This window comes from Bufo bufo, chromosome 4, assembly GCF_905171765.1.
Source record: "Bufo bufo chromosome 4, aBufBuf1.1, whole genome shotgun sequence".
Lineage (NCBI taxonomy): Eukaryota > Metazoa > Chordata > Amphibia > Anura > Bufonidae > Bufo > Bufo bufo.
Window position 1 is genome coordinate 626,919,839 of NC_053392.1, and position 25,021 is coordinate 626,944,859.

General features: G+C 48.1%; 1 protein-coding gene across 3 annotated transcripts in view; it reads left to right on the forward strand.

Annotated features, from left to right (window-relative positions):
• The window catches only part of BTBD9 (BTB domain containing 9), a 90,892-nt gene that overhangs the window by 61,201 nt on the left and 4,670 nt on the right, over positions 1–25,021 (forward strand). For all 3 annotated transcript variants that reach the window (XM_040430774.1, XM_040430775.1, XM_040430773.1), the window contains exons 7-9: positions 2,950–3,059; positions 4,213–4,402; positions 15,894–16,001. In XM_040430774.1, the coding sequence (XP_040286708.1) occupies positions 2,950–3,059; positions 4,213–4,402; positions 15,894–16,001 (408 nt within the window). The remainder of the gene's footprint in view (positions 1–2,949; positions 3,060–4,212; positions 4,403–15,893; positions 16,002–25,021) is intronic.

Sequence of the window (25,021 nt, forward strand, 5' to 3'; positions counted from 1 at the left end):
GGCCCCTCCTCCTGCCCCAGTAGTGACGGCGGCCCCTCCTCCTGCCCCAGTAGTGACGGCGGCCCCTCCTCCTGCCCCAGTAGTGACGGCGGCCCCTCCTCCTGCCCCAGTAGTGACGGCGGCCCCTCCTCCTGCCCCAGTAGTGACGGCGGCCCCTCCTCCTGCCCCAGTAGTGACGGCGGCCCCTCCTCCTGCCCCAGTAGTGACGGCGGCCCCTCCTCCTGCCCCAGTAGTGACGGCGGCCCCTCCTCCTGCCCCAGTAGTGACGGCGGCCCCTCCTCCTGCCCCTTTTATTATTCGCTCTTCCGTGGCTGGACAACAACGGGTGGCCGCCACAATCAGCCGTCTCCTTTACCGGTCTGTATCATCACGGGTCACCGACCGGTGCTGTACCTGTCACTTGGTATCGGTAAGCATGTTAAGAGCGTCAGGCTGGCGAATCGTTACGTCGCTGTGCAGCGCGATCGCCATTGTGGTCATATTTAGCATTGGGGGGGGGGCACTTTACTGTAACATTGTGCACCGCTCAATAATCAATGTTTACACCGCTGCCTGGTGAAGTGCTAAAACACATCCCGGCCGAGGACGCCGCCTGCATTCCCTGCGCTGAATTATTGATGGCGGAGCTGCCGCCTGTTGTACCCGTTTGCTGCCACTTGAAGGCGCTGTTGCTCCAGCGATCGCCTCTGTGCAGCACGTTTGCTGTTAATTCGCAGAGATTTTGTCGGTAAGATCTGTGAATATTATTGGACGAGGGGGGGGGATAGTCACTTATTCTAATTGTGGCGCAGACGGACGCTTCGCCGGATTACTTCTCATTTTCACCTGTAATTCTCTCCATACCCTGCACAGTCTGGGGGGTCTGGGCTTACAGTTTAATTTTACATTTAGTCTCAGTTTTTCAGAGAATTTCCTCCAAAAATCTAGAAATTCCTAGTCGCCTCCAGTCCTCTTGTGCCGAGCTGCCGCAGACTTCGTTCTCCGATGTCTTATGTAAATCTGCCTCTGGAAAAGCTGGGTGGCAACCAGTGTGGCATGTGGATCTGATGAGGCGTCACCCAGCTTTCCTAGACTTCTTCTAAAATGCAGGATCAGATAGGGATGTCCTACGTGATGGTCCTAAAAACTGATCCGTCACTGAAAACAATAATGGTGACAAATCCGTGTTTTTTTTTTTTTTTTTTTTTTTTTTTTTTTTGTTGGAGCCTAAAAAACCCGGACCCGACTCCCATTGGGTTTCAATGTATTTAGTGATGGAGCCGTTTTTTTTTTTTTTTGTTTTTTGATGTCACACAACCGCATCTTAACGGAACGGATGCCTCCTGATATGTAAAATCAATACCGATCCGTTTAATTCTGGAATTAACAACGCAAGTGTGAAAGTAGCCTTCGCCATTTTTCAGCTTTTCCAGACTGTATCGGTGAATGAGCAGAAACAATGTATCACTGCTTCCTTGGCAACAAAGTATCCGTGTATAATTGGGCAGATGTATCATTGCGAGAGCTGGATGAGCACTGCACCGCGGGCATCTCGCTTGGTACCCAGCTTTCCTGATGTGTAGTTGCTGGTCAGGACTCTAGGAAAGCTGGGTAACAGCCCTGGTGGAGGCTGCCTCAGCAGCAGCCCTGTCCCTTGTCACCCAGCTTTCCCAGAAACAGATATGACGACAGGATAGCCCTTCTGACAGGGTGAGGTTTATTTCCTGGGGACAGGTCGGTCATGATGACGCCGTCTTTCTATCCCGTTTATTCCTTACCGCCTTGTCCAGCCATCTTGCGGCCGTCCAGTCACTTGTTCAAGGTTCCCGGCGCGCTGATATATGGCGGAGGGGAGCGTCTGCTCTGGATGAGATATGTCCGCGGCCTCAGGAGCTCAGACTCCATAAATTGTCTATGGGGAAAGAAGGCTATCGAGAACGCAGAGGCGGTGACCGGTGTTGGGGACCCCCCACTACCTTACATGGGGTCATACATGAGGGCGACTGAGGGGCTAGAGCTGGGATGGGGCAGAATGAAGAGTGTGGGGGGAGGGGTACGTTTTCTGTACTGTCACTTTCCAGCGCTCCGTCCCCAGGGGTCACCTTCCTCTCGCACATTGAGGCGCCGTCCGGTCAATTGCTCTTCCTCCGCTTGTCTTTGTGTCCTGGTTTCATTTAACGCTCCGTCTTGAGTTGATTAGAGGAGACGTGCGCAGGTGGAGCAGAGATGGGACAGCAGAGCGATGCGTTCCCTTCATCATCGGGTGAGCAAGGTGACCCTTTACTCATCTCGTGTTTACACCCCCCCCCCTCCGATCCGCTAAACTGAGCTCCTATAAGGCATAGCTGGTATCGCCAGATGACGGCACGGAGCCTGGTGTAAGGCACTAAACGAGCGGGAAATTCAACCTGCAGAATTGTGAGTTTAGCTCTGGAGGCTGATGAAATACATCATTTCAGTTAATGTTATGAAATATCTTATACCCGGCCACATCCAAAGCTGCATTCAAAATTCTATTACTCCTGTTGCATACAAAGCTTCAAAATCCGTCCCTTGCTGCAGAAGCCTGCACTTCACTCCTGCCCCTACTATTCAGCTGCACTCCAATTTATTCTACTCCTGTTGCATATAAAGCTTTTTGCAAGGTTCACCCCTTTTCTGCAGAATGCCCCTAGGTTGTTTTCTCCTCCAGTCACAACCAGAGCTGTCTTTACTAGTTTTCAGACGGCAGAGGCCGGAGAACCTTGCATCTCCTTGATGTGGCCATTACGATGATTTACAGGCTGAGCCATCATTTACTGTAGTCACATCCAGAGCTGCTTTCAGAAATCATGGTCCATTTGAAGCTCCCACCACTTAGAGGTAGCTCCTTAACCCCTCTGATAATGGCGGACGTAGGTAACAATGCAGCAGGTGTTGTAAGGGTTAATGTGAGCGCCATGTTTATTGTCGGGCCCCGGTGTCTTTCAGATACGTCCGGATCGTGGGGACCCACAACACCGTCAATAAAGTCTTCCACCTGGTGGCCTTCGAGTGCATGTTCACCCACAAGACCTTCACGCTGGAGCAAGGACTGATAGGTAAGAAATTGTCCTCCGATATATGGGTGGGGGGGCTCCCATAATGCACAGCTCCACCTGCCCAGGGGGCTCCCATAATGCACAGCCACCTTCCTGGGGGGGCTCCCATAATGCACAGCTCCACCTTCCTGGGGGGGCTCCCATAATGCACAGCTCCACCTTCCTGGGGGGGCTCCCATAATGCACAGCTCCACCTTCCTGGGGGGGCTCCCATAATGCACAGCTCCACCTTCCTGGGGGGGCTCCCATAATGCACAGCTCCACCATCCTGGGGGGGCTCCCATAATGCACAGCTCCACCTGCCCAGGGGGCTCCAGTAATGCACAGCTCCACCTGCCCAGGGGGCTCCAGTAATGCACAGCTCCACCTGCCCAGGGGGCTCCCGTAATGCACAGCTCCACCTGCCCAGGGGGCTCCAGTAATGCACAGCTCCACCTGCCCAGGGGGCTCCAGTAATGCACAGCTCCACCTGCCTGGGGGGCTCCCATAATGCACAGCTCCACCTGCCCAGGGGGCTCCAGTAATGCACAGCTCCACCTTCCTGGCTGCGATGGAGCAGAGTTGCAGTGTAAAGAAAGGGGAAAAGGCAGCAGCAACCTGAGCTGCTCAGCAGAGAGGATACAGTTTGCAATGCTGTTAAGCTGGAGTCACCAACCTTTGCGCTAATGAAGCAGAGCTGCAGTGCAAAGCATGGGGAAAGAGCAGAGCAGCAGGTGGGGTTCTTGGTTGGCCTCTTATCTAGCAGACTACAGATTGCTGTAAATCAGTCTATAGAGGAGTTTGCTCAGGTAAGTGTCCGATCTCTCTGGAGGAGTCCTGATTGCTCTGGGCTATTGGGGAATTGTCATTTAAGCAGTTTCCATGGCGGTTTTTAATTTGCCGCCCGGTAGCCCCGCCCCCTCATGTCGGGGAGTGCTGAGCGGATACTTCTTGGCCACATATGTGACTCCTCTCAGCCTGATGAGAGCTGACACTTTGTTGCTGTGGGAATCGGGTTGCCATGGAGATAACGGCCACGAGTTGCTACATTGTAGAAATTGCTGAGTGCAGGGGGTGCTGTGTATCCCAGTAGTTCCCTATGGCCAGTTCATTCCCCCCCCCCCAATGATATAATGCACCCCCTATATAATGTATTGTGTTACTGTCCCTGCAGTCCCCGCAGAGAACGTCGCCACCATCGCAGAATGCGCCAGCGTGATCGAGGGCGTGAGCCGCAGCCGCAACGCTCTGCTGAACGGAGACACAAGGAATTACGACTGGGACTCGGGGTACACCTGTCACCAGCTGGGGAGCGGGGCGATCGTCGTCCAGCTGGCGCAGCCGTACATGATTGGCTCCATCAGGTGAGGGCTGCAGAGTATCGCACTGTGGTAATAAGAGGACTGCAGAGCATCTCACCAATGTCTGCTGCTATACTAATAGGACTGCAGAACATCTCATCGATGTCTGCTTCTGTAATGGAAGCAATATGTGAACATGGTCTGCTATAGTAACAGGACTGCAGAACATCTCACCCCCCAAAGGGGGTGTGGTTGTGGGGCGTGGCTTAATACAGGGTGTTCGCTATCATACTGTGGCTCCCAATAATATTAATGCCCAAATTAGTGCCCCCCAGAATGAATACTGCCCCCATTAGTGTCCCCCAGTAATAGTAATGCCCCCATTAATGTTCCCATTAGTTCCCCCAGTTAGAATAATGCCCCCCATTAATGCCCCAAGTAATAGTAATGCCCCCATCAGCGCGCCCCAGAATTAATACTGCCCCAATTAGTGCCCCCCAGTAATAGTAATGGGCCCATTAGTGCCCCAGTTAGAATAATGCCCCAATTAGTGCCCCCGGTTAGAATAATGCCCCCATTAGTGCCCCCGGTTAGAATAATGCCCCCATTAGTGCCCCCGGTTAGAATAATGCCCCCTATTAGTGCCAACAGTTCGAATAATGCCCCCCATTAGTGCCACCAGTTCGAATAATGCCCCCCATTAGTGCCACCAGTTCGAATAATGCCCCCCATTAGTGCCACCAGTTAGAATAATGCCCCCCATTAGTGCCCCCAGTTAGAATAATGCCCCCCATTAGTTCCCTCAGTTAGTATAATGCCCCCCATTAGTGCCCTCAGTTAGAATAATGCCCCCATTAGTGCCACCAGTTAGAATAACAATAGAGCAATGGAAGTGCTCATTAGTAGCAGTTGTTGTAGGAAAATACCGGCAATTTACATTACCGGTAGAAAAAAACACTGCGCTGAAATACCGGCCTTGCCAATGAGATACCGGCCGGGGGGGCGACCCTAGCTGCAGCGGTAAGAACGGTTACAAGTAGTGATGAGCCTTCAAGGAGGCCGATGATCAGAAATCGGCCTCCTTGAGCAGCGAGGGGGGCAGATCAAGACGCCCCCCCATGGACAGGGCCTGACATCTCACTGTGCATGCGCTGCGCTCCTCCGGTGCGCCTCTAGCTCCGACATTTCTACACTCGCCTTTTCGGGGAGATTTAGTGCAGGACGTGTCCATTTTCCTCGGCTCTGCCGCCAACGACAATTTAAGAGTGCAGCTCACCGACATCAAACACTTAGAGGAAGCTTCTTCCCGGGATAAGTGGCCACATAAACCGCGGTACAACTCAGCTCCACTGTGCGCGCCTCCCGGTGATAAAAGTGCGACTGTAATGAATGTAAATAGCGGGATTTATATCGCACTTGTACTTTATAACCTAGTGAAGTGGAACGTTCCCAGAGATAATAGCAGCGGCGGCACAGCGCAGAGAGCGACCCCCACCCCCCGGTCACGGTACAGCAGTGCTGACTGTGTCATTGAGCACAACTCAATAAAATATGTTTTGTTACATAGGACTGCAGGAAACATCTACTTAAATGTGTACTCAGCGAGTTATCACTGTGTTATCTGTGGTGTTACATAGGACTGCAGGAAACATCTACTACATTATCTGTACACAGAGAGTTATCACTGTGTTATCTGTGGTGTTACATAGGACTGCAGGTGACATCTACTACATTATCTGTACTCAGAGAGTTATCACTGTGTTATCTGTGGTGTTACATAGGACTGCAGGTGACATCTACTACATTATCTGTACTCAGAGTTATCACTGTGTTATCTGTGGTGTTACATAGGACTGCAGGTGACATCTATTACATTATCTGTACTCAGAGAGTTATCACTGTGTTATCTGTGGTGTTACATAGGACTGCAGGAAACATCTACTTAAATATACACTGCTCAAAAAAATAAAGGGAACACAAAAATAACACATCCTAGATCTGAGTTAATTAAATATTCTTCTGAAATACTTTGTTCTTTACATAGTTGAATGTGCTGACAACAAAATCACACAAAAGAAAAAAATGGAAATCAAATTTTTTAACCCATGGAGGTCTGGATTTGGAGTCACACTCAAAATTAAAGTGGAAAAACACACTACAGGCTGATCCAACTTTGATGTAATGTCCTTTAAAACAAGTCAAAATGAGGCTCAGCAGTGTGTGTGGCCTCCACTTTGCTGTATGACCTCCCTACAACGCCTGTGCATGCTCCTGATGAGGTGGCGGACGGTCTCCTGAGGGATCTCCTCCCAGACCTGGACTAAAGCATCTGCCAACTCCTGGACAGTCTGTGGTGCAACGTGACGTTGGTGGATAGAGCGAGACATGATGTCCCAGATGTGCTCAATTGGATTCAGGTCTGGGGAACGGGCGGGCCAGTCCATAGCATCAATGCCTTCGTCTTGCAGAAACTGCTGACACACTCCAGCCACATGAGGTCTAGCATTGTCTTGCATTAGGAGGAACCCAGGGCCAACCGCACCAGCATATGGTCTCACAAGTGGTCTGAGGATCTCATCTCGGTACCTAATGGCAGTCAGGCTACCTCTGGCGAGCACATGGAGGGCTGTGCGGCCCTCCAAAGAAATGCCACCCCACACCATTACTGAGCCAATGCCAAACCGGTCATGTTGGAGGATGTTGCAGGCAGCAGAACGTTCTCCACGGCGTCTCCAGACTCTGTCACGTCTGTCACATGTGCTCAGTGTGAACCTGCTTTCATCTGTGAAGAGCACAGGGCGCCAGTGGCGAATTTGCCAATCTTGGTGTTTTCTGGCAAATGCCAAACGTCCTGCACGGTGTTGGGCTGTAAGCACAACCCCCACCTGTGGACTTCGGGCCCTCATATCACCCTCATGGAGTCTGTTTCTGACTGTTTGAGCAGACACATGCACATTTGTGGCCTGCTGGAGGTCATTTTGCAGGACTCTGGCAGTGCTCCTCCTGTTCCTCCTTGCACAAAGGCGGAGGTAGCGGTCCTGCTGCTGTGTTGTTGGCCTCCTACGGCCTCCTCCACGTCTCCTGATGTACTGGCCTGTCTCCTGGTAGCGCCTCCATGCTCTGGACACTACGCTGACAGACACAGCAAACCTTCTTGCCACAGCTCGCATTGATGTGCCATCCTGGATAAGCTGCACTACCTGAGCCACTTGTGTGGGTTGTAGACTCCGTCTCATGCTACCACTAGAGTGAAAGCACCGCCAGCATTCAAAAGTGACCAAAACATCAGCCAGGAAGCATAGGAACTGAGAAGTGGTCTGTGGTCACCACCTGCAGAACCACTCCTTTATTGGGGGTGTCTTGCTAATTGCCTATAATTTCCACCTGTTGTCTATCCCATTTGCACAACAGCATGTGAAATTGATTGTCACTCAGTGTTGCTTCCTAAGTGGACAGTTTGATTTCACAGAAGTGTGATTGACTTGGAGTTACATTGTGTTGTTTAAGTGTTCCCTTTATTTTTTTGAGCAGTGTATGTACTCAGAGAGTTATCACTGTGTTATCTGTGGTGTTACATAGGACTGCAGGTGATATCTACTACATTATCTGTACACAGAGAGTTATCACAGTGTTATCTGTGGTGTTACATAGGACTGCAGGGGACATCTACTACATTATCTGTACACAGAGTTATCACTGTGTTATCTGTGGTGTTACATAGGACTGCAGGTGACACCTACTACATTATCTGTACACAGAGAGTTATCACTGTGTTATCTGTGGTGTTACATAGGACTGTAGGTGACATCTACTACATTATCTGTACTCAGGGAGTTATCACTGTTATCTGTGGTGTTACATAGGACTGCAGGTGACATCTACTACATTACCTGTACTCAGGGAGCTATCACTGTGTTATCTGTGGTGTTACATAGGACTGCAGGTGACATCTATTACATTATCTGTTCTCAGAGAGTTATCACTGTGTTATCTGTGGTGTTACATAGGACTGTAGGTGACATCTACTACATTATCTGTACTCATAGAGTTATCACTGTGTTATCTGTGGTGTTACATAGGACTGCAGGTGACATCTATTACATTATCTGTTCTCAGAGAGTTATCACTGTGTTATCTGTGGTGTTACATAGGACTGCAGGTGATATCTACTACATTATCTGTACACAGAGAGTTATCACTGTGTTATCTGTGGTGTTACATAGGACTGCAGGTGACATCTATTACATTATCTGTACTCAGGGAGTTATCACTGTTATCTGTGGTGTTACATAGGACTGCAGGTGACATCTATTACATTATCTGTTCTCAGAGAGTTATCACTGTGTTATCTGTGGTGTTACATAGGACTGCAGGTGACATCTACTACATTATCTGTACTCAGAGAGTCATCACTGTGTTATCTGTGGTGTTACATAGGACTGCAGGTGACATCTACTACATTATCTGTACTCAGAGAGTTATCACTGTGTTATCTGTGGTGTTACATAGGACTGCAGGTGACATCTATTACATTATCTGTTCTCAGAGAGTTATCACTGTTACCTGTTGTGTTACATAGGACTGCAGGTGACATCTACTACATTATCTGTACTCAGGGAGTTATCACTGTTATCTGTGGTGTTACATAGGACTGCAGGTGACATCTACTACATTATCTGTACTCAGAGAGTGATCACTGTGTTATCTGTGGTGTTACATAGGACTGCAGGTGACATCTACTACATTGTCTGTACACAGAGAGTTATCACTGTGTTATCTGTGGTGTTACATAGGACTGTAGGTGACATCTACTACATTATCTGTACTCAGGGAGTTATCACTGTTATCTGTGGTGTTACATAGGACTGCAGGTGCCCCTTAAGCTCTGCTACATCATGGGTCTACTGTTTACATTGTGGGAGATGAGTTTTGTCCTTCATCAGACGTCGACACATCAGGGTTCATGAGCGAATCCACTTCGGATGAAACGTTCCAGTTCTGTACGGAGCAGGGGTTCTGTCCAGTATTAGAATGTACTGGAACCACTTGGAACCGAACCCGGGAAATGTTTTTTTACAGTAGAAATTAATTTATGAAGTTATTACCTGAAGTCTCGCGAGACTTTGCTGAAGCAATAACTTGGGCTCATCGGAGCCAATCCATTCTAACCCTGTCCGGAGCTCCTGCTAAGACGATTCACTCGCCCCTAGTTCTGACTGTTGAGCAGCGGGGGCGCTACTACCGGATTCGGGTCTCTGCAGAACTAGAACACGCTGATTGTGGAGGAGACCCATTTACATGCAGCGATCTCCTCCGCAGTATAGGGAGCAGTGATCGCTGTGTTTCCTCTGTCTCGGGGTGGTTTGCTGGGGGGAGGCGCTGTTCCCTACATCCCTCTTTAGCCCCCCCCCCCCCCCATCTTCTCTGCAGTCTCTGAAATTGACTTGGTGGTCTCATTAGCCGGACCAGACGGTCCGGGGTGCGGGGGCGCTCGGCTCCATCCTGATGCATATGTAAAGGTTCTGCATGAATACATCCTGTCTTATTATATAACGGCACGGCCGCTGCCCTCCCACCTCCGCAGACGTGTCAATGAGGGTCCCCAGGGGCCACCGCCGACGGCCGGCAGAGAGGATGGGATTCAGCTGGTTTATCTTTTATTGTGTTTGATTTCGTTTCTCTTTTATCTTATTATCTTTTATATCCTGTAAATTCCTTTAATCCGCCATCAGTTCAGGGTCGGATTCTGTTTGTCCCAGATTATCGGACGTATAAAACATCAAACCTACAGGAGCCGAAATAAGAATCGCTTCTTAATAGAGGAATTATCTGAGAATATTGATGGGAGTATCAGCCCAGTAACATGGGCGGGGCTGTGACAACCTCTAATAGCACTATAGCTGACTCCAGTAACATGGGCGGAGCTGTGACAACCTCTAATAGCACTATAGCTGACTCCAGTAACATGGGCGGAGCTGTGACAACCTCTAACAGCACTATAGCTGACTCCAGTAACATGGGCGGGGCTGTGACAACCTCTAATAGCACTATAGCTGACTCCAGTAACGTGGGCGGGGCTGTGACAACCTCTAATAGCACTATAGCTGACTCCAGTAACGTGGGCGGAGCTGTGACAACCTCTAATAGCACTATAGCTGACTCCAGTAACATGGGCGGAGCTGTGACAACCTCTAACAGCACTATAGCTGACTCCAGTAACATGGGCGGGGCTGTGACAACCTCTAATAGCACTATAGCTGACTCCAGTAATGTGGGCGGAGCTGTGACAACCTCTAATAGCACTATAGCTGACTCCAGTAACGTGGGCGGGGCTGTGACAACCTCTAATGGCACTATAGCTGACTCCAGTAACATGGGCGGAGCTGTGACAACCTCTAATAGCACTATAGCTGACTCCAGTAATGTGGGCGGAGCTCTGACAACCTCTAATAGCACTATAGCTGACTCCAGTAACATGGGCGGGGCTGTGACAACCTCTAATAGCAGTATAGCTGACTCCAGTAACATGGGCGGGGCTGTGACAACCTCTAATAGCACTATAGCTGACTCCAGTAACATGGGCGGGGCTGTGACAACCTCTAAGAGCACTATAGCTGACTCCAGTAACATGGGCGGAGCTGTGACAACCTCTAATAGCACTATAGCTGACTCCAGTAAGATGGGCGGAGCTGTGACAACCTCTAATAGCACTATAGCTGACTCCAGTAACGTGGGCGGAGCTGTGACAACCTCTAATAGCACTATAGCTGACTCCAGTAACGTGGGCGGAGCTGTGACAACCTCTAATAGCTCTATAGCTGACTCCAGTAAGATGGGCGGAGCTGTGACAACCTCTAATAGCACTATAGCTGACTCCAGTAACATGGGCGGGGCTGTGACAACCTCTAATAGCACTATAGCTGACTCCAGTAATGTGGGCGGAGCTGTGACAACCTCTAATAGCACTATAGCTGACTCCAGTAACGTGGGCGGAGCTGTGACAACCTCTAAGAGCACTATAGCTGACTCCGGTAACGTGGGCGGGGCTGTGACAACCTCTAATGGCACTATAGCTGACTCCGGTAACATGGGCGGAGCTGTGACAACATCTAATAGCACTATAGCTGACTCCAGTAACATGGGCGGAGCTGTGACAACCTCTAATAGCCCTATAGCTGACTCCAGTAACATGGGCGGAGCTGTGACAACCTCTAATAGCACTATAGCTGACTCCAGTAACGTGGGCGGAGCTGTGACAACCTCTAATAGCACTATAGCTGACTCCAGTAATGTGGGCGGGGCTGTGACAACCTCTAATAGCACTATAGCTGACTCCAGTAACGTGGGCGGAGCTGTGACAACCTCTAAGAGCACTATAGCTGACTCCAGTAACGTGGGCGGAGCTGTGACAACCTCTAACAGCACTATAGCTGACTCCAGTAACGTGGGCGGAGCTGTGACAACCTCTAAGAGCACTATAGCTGACTCCAGTAACATGGGCGGGGCTGTGACCACCTCTAATAGCTCTATAGCTGACTCCAGTAACATGGGCGGGGCTGTGACAACCTCTAATGGCACTATAGCTGACTCCAGTAACATGGGCGGAGCTGTGACAACCTCTAAGAGCACTATAGCTGACTCCAGTAACATGGGCGGAGCTGTGACAACCTCTAAGAGCACTATAGCTGACTCCAGTAATGTGGGCGGGGCTGTGACAACCTCTAATGGCACTATAGCTGACTCCAGTAACATGGGCGGAGCTGTGACAACCTCTAATAGCACTATAGCTGACTCCAGTAATGTGGGCGAAGCTCTGACAACCACTAATAGCACTATAGCTGACTCCAGTAACATGGGCGGAGCTGTGACAACCTCTAATAGCACTATAGCTGACTCCAGTAACATGGGCGGAGCTGTGACCACCTCTAATAGCACTATAGCTGACTCCAGTAACATGGGCGGAGCTGTGACAACCTCTAATAGCACTATAGCTGACTCCAGTAACATGGGCGGAGCTGTGACAACATCTAATAGCACTATAGCTGACTCCAGTAATGTGGGCGAAGCTCTGACAACCACTAATAGCACTATAGCTGACTCCAGTAATGTGGGCGGAGCTGTGACAACCTCTAATAGCACTATAGCTGACTCCAGTAATGTGGGCGGAGCTGTGACAACCTCTAATAGCACTATAGCTGACTCCAGTAACGTGGGCGGAGCTGTGACAACCTCTAATAGCACTATAGCTGACTCCAGTAACATGGGCGGGGCTGTGACAACCTCTAATAGCACTATAGCTGACTCCAGTAACATGGGCGGAGCTGTGACAACCTCTAATAGCACTATAGCTGACTCCAGTAATGTGGGCGGAGCTGTGACAACCTCTAATAGCACTATAGCTGACTCCAGTAACGTGGGCGGAGCTGTGACAACCTCTAATAGCTGACTCCAGTAACATGGGCGGGGCTGTGACAACCTCTAATAGCACTATAGCTGACTCCAGTAACATGGGCGGAGCTGTGACAACCTCTAATAGCACTATAGCTGACTCCAGTAACATGGGCGGAGCTGTGACAACCTCTAATAGCACTATAGCTGACTCCAGTAACATGGGCGGGGCTGTGACCACCTCTAATAGCACTATAGCTGACTCCAGTAACATGGGCGGAGCTGTGACAACCTCTAATAGCACTATAGCTGACTCCAGTAACGTGGGCGGAGCTGTGACAACCTCTAATAGCACTATAGCTGACTCCAGTAACATGGGCGGAGCTGTGACAACCTCTAATAGCACTATAGCTGACTCCAGTAACATGGGCGGAGCTGTGACAACCTCTAATAGCACTATAGCTGACTCCAGTAACGTGGGCGGAGCTGTGACAACCTCTAATAGCACTATAGCTGACTCCAGTAACATGGGCGGAGCTGTGACAACCTCTAATAGCACTATAGCTGACTCCAGTAACGTGGGCGGAGCTGTGACAACCTCTAATAGCACTATAGCTGACTCCAGTAACATGGGCGGAGCTGTGACAACCTCTAATAGCACTATAGCTGACTCCAGTAACATGGGCGGAGCTGTGACAACCTCTAATAGCACTATAGCTGACTCCAGTAACGTGGGCGGAGCTGTGACAACCTCTAATAGCACTATAGCTGACTCCAGTAACATGGCTGACAACCTCTAATAGCCCTATAGCTGACTCCAGTAACGTGGGCGGAGCTGTGACAACCTCTAATAGCACTATAGCTGACTCCAGTAACATGGGCGGAGCTGTGACAACCTCTAATAGCACTATAGCTGACTCCAGTAACGTGGGCGGAGCTGTGACAACCTCTAATAGCACTATAGCTGACTCCAGTAACGTGGGCGGAGATGTGACAACCTCTAATAGCACTATAGCTGACTCCAGTAACATGGGCGGGGCTGTGACAACCTCTAATAGCACTATAGCTGACTCCAGTAATGTGGGCGGAGCTCTGACAACCACTCTCTTTACTGCTTATTAACCCTAACAACGTGGGCGTGGCTGTGACAACTCCTAATATGGCAGCAGATCTCTCGCCGGCTCTGACCGCGTGCCCAACCCCTCACAATATAATCGTCATTCGATGCGCGGTTTATTCCTGAACGTGGTTGAGTTTGCGTCCGCTCGTGAATTCCCCGCAGACCCGCGCTGAATACATTGTTAAGGATTACAGATCGCACGGCGGCACTTGGCCCTTCTGTCAGATGCGAGGTCCTGAATATTCATGGAGGTAACTGGCAGAATCTTGGCCGGGTCGACTCTTCCGGAGAATAAATTCACAGCATTCAACGGTTAAGTGCGCCGGTCCCCGCAGACCATCGCATCTCGCCTTGTACACACGAAAACTACAGTAAACACGAAGTTCGACACTGAAGTTTATTGAACATTACTGTGCACCAGACGATCGCCATCGCCCCGTGCAGGTAACCGCGCGTCACAGTCGCAAGGCGGACGCATCAAGTGCAACTACGTATTCGTGTTTAGAGAGACACATTTTGCATCTTCTTCCTCAATCCTGAGGATGGTCCAGGGGCGTGCGCCATTTTTTCGCAGCCATTAGATGGCATAAAGAAAACCGTATTTTTGCCTCCCATATTTTTGTTATTAGCGCCATTATTCCAGTGGCCCCTCGTGTCTACAGAGGAGTAGTGCAGAAACCACATAAGGAATCTCCTGATTTCTCGTCGGTATATGCGGAAATCCCCGGTCGGCTCTGCGGCCTCCATTGTTTCCCGCCCCCCTTGTGCTGCCTTTAATGTGCGATCAGAGTCTGGACTGAACCATTTACAAAGTGGCTTTAATACTACTTGGCAGCGATCCCGTCAGTGCGGCCAGACGAGCAGCGTCCTTCTAATCATACGATGTGATGCTGCGTCCTCACTGCTTCTGAAGCCCAACACCACATTGTGCATCTGTCTATTTCTTCCCCTCCATTTTTTCCTTTGAAGACCAGAATCTAAAGCCGCCCGGTGGATCCGATGATCAAATAAATCCCCCGGAGTAGAGTAATTAGCCGCATTGTCCTTAACATATTATCCTGTGTTACCGCCACAAACTGTTGGAGTCATCCATAACCGGTGGATAGATGCGGTATGAGCAGCAGGTGCCGATATCGGAATAGAGGAACGGTCACTGGGTAGACCATTACAGATGGTCGCAGTGATACGGGTGGTGGCGGTGTTACACTTAGTAGCAATGTTGCAAGTGGTGGGAATGTTACAGGTGGTAGAGGTGTTACAGGTGGCGGTGATACAGCTGTTAGCAATGCTACAGGTGGCGGTAATGATACCAGTGGTGGAGGTGTTACAGGTGGCGGTGGAAATGCTACAGGTAGTGGCGGTGTTACGGATGGTCGCAGTGTTACGGGTGGTGGAGGCGGTAAGGGTGGTAAAGGTGTTATGGGTGGTATAGAGAATGTTACAGGTGGTGTTGGGAATGTTATAGGTGGTGAGAAGATTGTACAGGTGGTAGAGATCTTACAGGTGGTGTTGGGAATGTTACGGGTACTGGCGGTGTTACAGGTGGTGTTGGGAATGTTACCGGTAGTGGCGGTGTTACAGGTGGTGTTGGGAATGTTACGGGTACTGGCGGTGTTACAGGTGGTGTTGGGAATGTTACCGGTAGTGGCGGTGTTACAGGTGGTGTTGGGAATGTTACAGGTAGTGGCTGTGTTACGGATGGTCGCAGTGTTACGGGTGGTGGAGGCGGTAAGGGTGGTAAAGGTGTTATGGGTGGTATAGAGAATGTTACAGGTGGTGTTGGGAATGTAAGGCGGTAAGGGTGGTTGCTGGGTTACAGGTGATGCCATGCTGATTTAGCTCTGCCCGCTTCGGTCAGTGACGCCCTTCGGTGGTGCCCGGTCCACCAGCTGTGAACAGTGCAGTGCCCTCTACCGCAAAGTCTTCATTGTGAAATCCAGTGCAATGTAACGCAGTGATGCAGCCATACAATGTAACATGCCCCCTCTTATGTCTCCGTCCTTCAGACTGGTCTCTGACTAATCAGCCTTCATCTTTATTTCATAGATTATTGCTGTGGGATTGCGACGACCGCAGTTACAGCTACTACATCGAGGTGTCTACAAACCAGCAGCAGTGGACCATGGTGGCCGATCACACAAAGGTTCCCTGCAGGTAAATGTCAACGAAGACAGTTCTGGGGCAAATAGTTTTATTATTAGTATTTCTCTAATTAATAGAACATAATGAAAACTCACTGCACCGAAAAGTTGTCCTGTGGGTGCAGTACCAACATTAAACTGCAGGTGTCACTATACAATTGGCCTTACCTAGAACAGGGACGTGCCCAGCTTGAGCAGATGGGGGTCCCAGTTCTGGGGCACTGACGTCTCTGTAGACCGGGGACCTACTGTGACCCCCCCATTTTCAGATACAGAGCAGCCACATTGAACTCATTGGTAATCGGTGGACAGTAAGAAGGATGGGAATACCCCTTTAAGTACAAGTCTGCCTCGTGCTCTGATTTCAGGGACTGATTAGATGAAAACTGGTATTAGACTCCTGTGCCATAGCACAAACGGTGTGTATTTAGTTCGTAGTGGAGATCCCCTTTAATCCTGCAGAGATTTGGAGATTTATGTTGTCTGGTTAGCATTTGTGTTCCGCCCCGCGGTTTACGAAGAAATGGCGACCTTCTCTTATCTCAGGCGATCACATGTTGATTTTAGCGCTTTGTCTATATTCAACAGGTGAGGATTTTTTTTCGTTTTTTCATATTAGCCATTGCGCTGTCAGGTGACGCGGTCGGCCTTTTCGCCTCTTACGGGTTTCACATGTGTCATGTACCTCTCGCTTACCCAGACAGTACTTAGCCCTTATTAGACAGCGCCTGATTCCATCCCCGGCTGATAAAGGTTACATCGGATGTGATGGATTCCGGCTCGTACCGCCATGATAGGGAAAAACCGCCTGTCAAACCGCGGGACGAGGCAGAGACTTGTTATCCCGCTCCCTGTCTTCATGTACTGTAACCAGCGCCTGTGTGAATGATGCACTCCCGGACATCTCGTCCTGTCCTGCGTCATCCGCAGAAGCTGTCACGCCGTTTATTACCGTATCGCTACCTCCTTAATAGGAGCCAATTAGAGCCCCGCGCCAATGTCATTGTCATTCCTTTAAATGCCGAGCGGAGATTTACTTCTCGCCTTCACCTGTAATGACAATAAATAAAGTCTCTTTTCTTTTTTCCTCTTCTTAAAGGGCAAACACTTATGATAATTTTGTATTTGGCGTCCTCGCTGTCTCCCGTCTCACGCTGTTGTCCGTTATAAAAACGAGCCGTCTGAGCTGTAAATAGCAAGAGGCGGGCGATAATTACACCCGACCGCTCAGCCGGCTAACCTTTCCTTTGTATCAAATAACAGCCTCCATTGTAGCGCGTCGTTCCGGAGAATAAATGTCTGCAGGACGAGCCTGGGGTACGCAGCTCTAATGCCGCTCAGAGGTTTCGCCTCCAGCTTAGAAATGGCGCGAGCGTTAAGAACATATGCTATTCTTATGGACATAGTGCGCCGTTACCCTATCCCTCCCCCATACCATGGGTAATAGAGGTCTGTATAAGACTGGACACAATGGTAACAAACCCTCAGATGTGAGAAGTATTAGGTCTGTACAGGATTTCAGCTTCTGGATGTAACCAGGAATTTTCCAGCTCACTGACAACAAGCAGAGATCTTGAAATTGGTAATGACCTCTAAAGGTAATGGAAGTGCACCCTGCAGACTCCTAGGCCGTGGCTTCAGAGCAGCAATTCTAGGTAAAATCATCGGTCATTGAGATCTCTACATGATTTATGATAACGAGATGGAGCCTGTCCTGACAGTGCGGATATATTCCACTAGCGCCATTATCGCTGCACGCAATGAGATGAGGCGAGAGACAGCGAGGACGACTACAATGCTCATCCTCTGCACATCCTGATCCAGGAGATAAAGGATTCCGAGCCAGAGATGCTGCATGAATCCTGCTGCTATATAAAGAGTTTCTAATTATAAAGTTTAATTAAGTTCATTATTCTCTGCTGCAGATTAAATGAATATGAAACATTCCCAATTACATCTCACTGTACATTATAACTGCCTTACCCATCATGTGCTATACACCTGCAATATAGGTAATGAATATGACTACTATAATAATATGCAGTAACCTACATATATATATATTACTATAATACTGCTCCTACATACAAGAATATAACTACTATAATACTGCTCCTATGTACAAGAATATAACTACTATAATACTGCTCCTATGTACAAGAATATAACTACTATAATACTGCCTCCTATGTACAAGAATATAACTACTATAATACTGCTCCTATGTACAAGAATATAACTACTATAATACTGCCTCCTATGTACAAGAATATAACTACTATAATACTGCTCCTATGTACAAGAATATAACTACTATAATACTGCTCCTATGTACAAGAATATAACTACTATAATACTGCTCCTATGTACAAGAATATAACTACTATAATACTGCCCCTATGTACAAGAATATAACTACTATAATACTGCTCCTATGTACAAGAATATAACTACTATAATACTGCTCCTATGTACAAGAATATAACTACTATAATACTGCTCCTATGTACAAGAATATAACTACTATAATACTGCTCCTATGTACAAGAATATAACTACTATAATACTGCCTCCTATGTACAAGAATATAGCTACTATAATACTGCCCCCTATGTACAAAAATATAACTACTATAATACTGCTCCTATGTACAAGAATATAACTACTATAATACTGCTCCTATGTACAAGAATATAACTACTATAATACTGCTCCTATGTACAAGAATATAACTACTATAATACTGCCTCCTATGTACAAGAATATAACTACTATAATACTGCTCCTATGTACAAGAATATAACTACTATAATACTGCCTCCTATGTACAAGAATATAGCTACTATAATACTGCCCCCTATGTACAAAAATATAACTACTATAATACTGCTCCTATGTACAAGAATATAACTACTATAATACTGCTCCTATGTACAAGAATATAACTACTATAATACTGCTCCTATGTACAAGAATATAACTACTATAATACTGCTCCTATGTACAAGAATATAACTACTATAATACTGCCTCCTATGTACAAGAATATAACTACTATAATACTGCCTCCTATGTACAAGAATATAACTACTATAATACTGCTCCTATGTACAAGAATATAACTACTATAATACTGCTCCTATGTACAAGAATATAACTACTATAATACTGCCTCCTATGTACAAGAATATAACTACTATAATACTGCTCCTATGTACAAGAATATAACTACTATAATACTGCTCCTATGTACAAGAATATAACTACTATAATACTGCTCCTATGTACAAGAATATAACTACTATAATACTGCCTCCTATGTACAAGAATATAACTACTATAATACTGCTCCTATGTACAAGAATATAACTACTATAATACTGCTCCTATGTACAAGAATATAACTACTATAATACTGCTCCTATGTACAAGAATATAACTACTATAATACTGCTCCTATGTACAAGAATATAACTACTATAATACTGCTCCTATGTACAGAAATATAACTACTATAATACTGCTCCTATGTACAAGAATATAACTACTATAATACTGCTCCTATGTACAAGAATATAACTACTATAATACTGCCTCCTATGTACAAGAATAGGGGGTAGGCGGGGCTTAGGGGTGCTAGTTGGCGCTGACTGATTCACGCGCATATCAAAACACAAGGTGCATATTAAAATATATAACACTATATAACGACTATATAAATTGACTAGGGTCTCTGCTGCACCTGGTTTCTGCTGCACTGTACCATATTTTTCACCCTATAAGACGCACCTAGGTTTTAGAGGAGAACAATAAGAAAAATATTTTTCATTACACCTCAGGTTAGACCAGCAATCAGACCCCCAATGTTAATCAGACCTCAGATCAACCCCCAACCTTTAGCCATCTATCATGTACAGGAATATAACTACTATAATAGTACCTCCTATGTACAAGAATATAACTACTATAATACTGCCCCCATGTTGATGTGTATACGGCTGTGATGCTGTTTTTCCCACGCGCTCTTGTATTTTTCACGGTAATCAGCAGTTCCATGTAGCGGTGGATTTTGAGGCTTTTGTGCAGGGACGGTGTTTTCCTCTGTTGTTGGATTGCGGCTCATTGTGCGCTTGTTGTCTGGTCTTGCAGTGTTTTGTGCTCTTGTCTTTGTGAGTGTCAGGTACGAGCAGGGAATGTGTCCTGGGTGACAGTATAATGGCGGTGGATATTGAGCCTGTGTTCCCTGCTTTATATTGAATATGAGGTTTCTTTGCATTTCGTGGCTCACAGCTCATTGTCTGCAAATCTCTTTTCAGGGTAGAACAGAGGAGCAGTGAGCGTGTCCTCTCATCCCCCGCCTGCGCCTCATAGTCTCTACTGCTGCTGTTCTATCCACCCTCACAATCATTCTGACACTGACACTTGGGGTACGGGATAATGACACTTGGGGTACGGGATAATGACACTTGGGGTACAGAATAATGACACTGACACTTGGGGTACAGGATAATGACACTGACACTTGAGGTACAGGATAATGACACTGACACTTGGGGTACAGGATAATGACGCTGACACTTGGGGTACAGGATAATGACGCTGACACTCGGGGTACAGGATAATGACACTGACACTTGGGGTACAGGATAATGACACTGACACTTGGGGTACAGGATAATGACACTGACACTTGGGGTACAGGATAATGACACTGACACTCGGGGTACAGGATAATGACACTGACACTTGGGGTACAGGATAATGACACTGACACTTGGGGTAAAGGATAATGACACTGACACTTGGGGTACAGGATAATGACGCTGACACTTGGGGTACAGAATAATGACACTGACACTCGGGGTACAGGATAATGACACTGACACTTGGGGTACAGAATAATGACACTGACACTTGGGGTACAGGATAATGACGCTGACACTTGGGGTACAGGATAATGACACACTGACACTTGGGGTACAGGATAATGACACTGACACTTGGGGTACAGAATAATGACACTGACACTCGGGGTACAGGATAATGACACTGACACTTGGGGTACAGGATAATGACACTGACACTTGGGGTACAGGATAATGACGCTGACACTTGGGGTACAGGAGAATGACGCTGACACTCGGGGTACAGGATAATGACGCTGACACTCGGGGTACAGGATAATGACGCTGACACTCGGGGTACAGGATAATGACACTGACACTTGGGGTACAGGATAATGACGCTGACACTTGGGGTACAGGACAATGACACTCGGGGTACAGGATAATGACACTCGGGGTACAGGATAATGACACTGACACTTGGGGTACAGGATAATGACACTCGGGGTACAGGATAATGACACTCGGGGTACAGGATAATGACACTCAGGGTACAGGATAATGACACTCGGGGTACAGGATAATGACACTCGGGGTACAGGATAATGACACTCAGGGTACAGGATAATGACACTCGGGGTACAGGATAATGACACTCGGGGTACAGGATAATGACACTGACACTTGGGGTACAGGATAATGACGCTGACACTTGGGGTACAGGATAATGACGCTGACACTTGGGGTACAGGATAATGATGCTGAAACTTGGGGTACAGGATAATGACACTGACACTTGGGGTACAGGATAATGACACTGACACTTGGGGTACAGGATAATGACGCTGACACTCGGGGTACAGGATAATGACGCTGACACTCGGGGTACAGGATAATGACGCTGACACTCGGGGTACAGGATAATGACACTGACACTTGGGGTACAGGATAATGACGCTGACACTTGGGGTACAGGACAATGACACTCGGGGTACAGGATAATGACACTCGGGGTACAGGATAATGACACTGACACTTGGGGTACAGGATAATGACACTCGGGGTACAGGATAATGACACTCGGGGTACAGGATAATGACACTCAGGGTACAGGATAATGACACTCGGGGTACAGGATAATGACACTCGGGGTACAGGATAATGACACTGACACTTGGGGTACAGGATAATGACACGCTGACACTCGGGGTACAGGATAATGACACGCTGACACTCGGGGTACAGGATAATGACACGCTGACACTCGGGGTACAGGATAATGACACGCTGACACTCGGGGTACAGGATAATGACACGCTGACACTTGGGGTACAGGATAATGACACTGACACTTGGGGTACAGGATAATGACACGCTGACACTTGGGGTACAGGATAATGACACTGACACTCGGGGTACAGGATAATGACACTGACACTTGGGGTACGGGATAATGACACTTGGGGTACGGGATAATGACACTTGGGGTACGGGATAATGACACTGATACTTGGGGTACATTATAATGACACTGACACTTGGGGTACAGGATAATGACACTGACACTCGGGGTACAGGATAATGACACTGACACTCGGGGTACAGGATAATGACACTGACACTCGGGGTACAGGATAATGACACTGACACTCGGGGTACAGGATAATGACACAGACACTTGGGGTACGGGATAATGACACTGACACTTGGGGTACATTATAATGACACTGACACTTGGGGTACGGGATAATGACACGCTGACACTCGGGGTACGGGATAATGACACGCTGACACTTGGGGTACGGGATAATGACACTTGGGGTACGGGATAATGACACTTGGGGTACAGGATAATGACACTGACACTTGGGGTACAGGATAATGACACTGACACTTGGGGTACAGGATAATGACGCTGACACTTGGGGTACAGGACAATGACACTCGGGGTACAGGATAATGACACTCGGGGTACAGGATAATGACACTGACACTTGGGGTACAGGATAATGACACTCGGGGTACAGGATAATGACACTCGGGGTACAGGATAATGACACTCGGGGTACAGGATAATGACACTGACACTTGGGGTACAGGATAATGACGCTGACACTTGGGGTACAGGATAATGACACTGACACTTGGGGTACAGGATAATGACACTGACACTTGGGGTACAGGATAATGACACTGACACTTGGGGTACAGGATAATGACGCTGACACTTGGGGTACAGGATAATGACGCTGACACTTGGGGTACAGGATAATGACGCTGACACTTGGGGTACAGGATAATGACGCTGACACTTGGGGTACAGGATAATGACGCTGACACTTGGGGTACGGGATAATGACACTTGGGGTACGGGATAATGACACTTGGGGTACAGGATAATGACACTGACACTTGGGGTACAGGATAATGACACTGACACTTGGGGTACAGGATAATGACACTGACCCTTGGGGTACAGGATAATGACACGCTGACACTTGGGGTACAGGATAATGACACGCTGACACTTGGGGTACAGGATAATGACACGCTGACACTTGGGGTACGGGATAATGACACTTGGGGTACGGGACACTGACACTTGGGGTACAGGATAATGACACGCTGACACTTGGGGTACAGGATAATGACACTGACACTTGGGGTACAGGATAATGACACTGACACTTGGGGTACAGGATAATGACACGCTGACACTCGGGGTACAGGATAATGACACGCTGACACTCGGGGTACAGGATAATGACACGCTGACACTCGGGGTACAGGATAATGACACGCTGACACTCGGGGTACAGGATAATGACACGCTGACACTTGGGGTACAGGATAATGACACTGACACTTGGGGTACAGGATAATGACACGCTGACACTTGGGGTACAGGATAATGACACTCGGGGTACAGGATAATGACACTGACACTTGGGGTACGGGATAATGACACTTGGGGTACGGGATAATGACACTTGGGGTACGGGATAATGACACTGATACTTGGGGTACATTATAATGACACTGACACTCGGGGTACAGGATAATGACACTGACACTTGGGGTACGGGATAATGACACTGACACTTGGGGTACATTATAATGACACTGACACTTGGGGTACAGGATAATGACGCTGACACTCGGGGTACGGGATAATGACACGCTGACACTTGGGGTACAGGATAATGACACTGACACTTGGGGTACAGGATAACGACACTGACACTTGGGGTACAGGATAATGACACGCTGACACTTGGGGTACAGGATAATGACGCTGACACTTGGGGTACAGGATAATGACACTGACACTTGGGGTACAGGATAATGACACTGACACTCGGGGTACAGGATAATGACACGCTGACACTCGGGGTACAGGATAATGACACGCTGACACTCGGGGTACAGGATAATGACACGCTGACACTCGGGGTACAGGATAATGACACGCTGACACTCGGGGTACAGGATAATGACACGCTGACACTCGGGGTACAGGATAATGACACGCTGACACTTGGGGTACAGGATAATGACACTGACACTTGGGGTACAGGATAATGACACGCTGACACTTGGGGTACAGGATAATGACACTCGGGGTACAGGATAATGACACTGACACTTGGGGTACGGGATAATGACACTTGGGGTACGGGATAATGACACTTGGGGTACGGGATAATGACACTGATACTTGGGGTACATTATAATGACACTGACACTCGGGGTACAGGATAATGACACTGACACTTGGGGTACAGGATAATGACGCTGACACTCGGGGTACGGGATAATGACACGCTGACACTTGGGGTACAGGATAATGACACTGACACTTGGGGTACAGGATAACGACACTGACACTTGGGGTACAGGATAATGACACGCTGACACTTGGGGTACAGGATAATGACGCTGACACTTGGGGTACAGGATAATGACACTGACACTTGGGGTACAGGATAATGACACGCTGACACTCGGGGTACAGGATAATGACACGCTGACACTCGGGGTACAGGATAATGACACGCTGACACTCGGGGTACAGGATAATGACACGCTGACACTCGGGGTACAGGATAATGACACGCTGACACTCGGGGTACAGGATAATGACACGCTGACACTTGGGGTACAGGATAATGACACTGACACTTGGGGT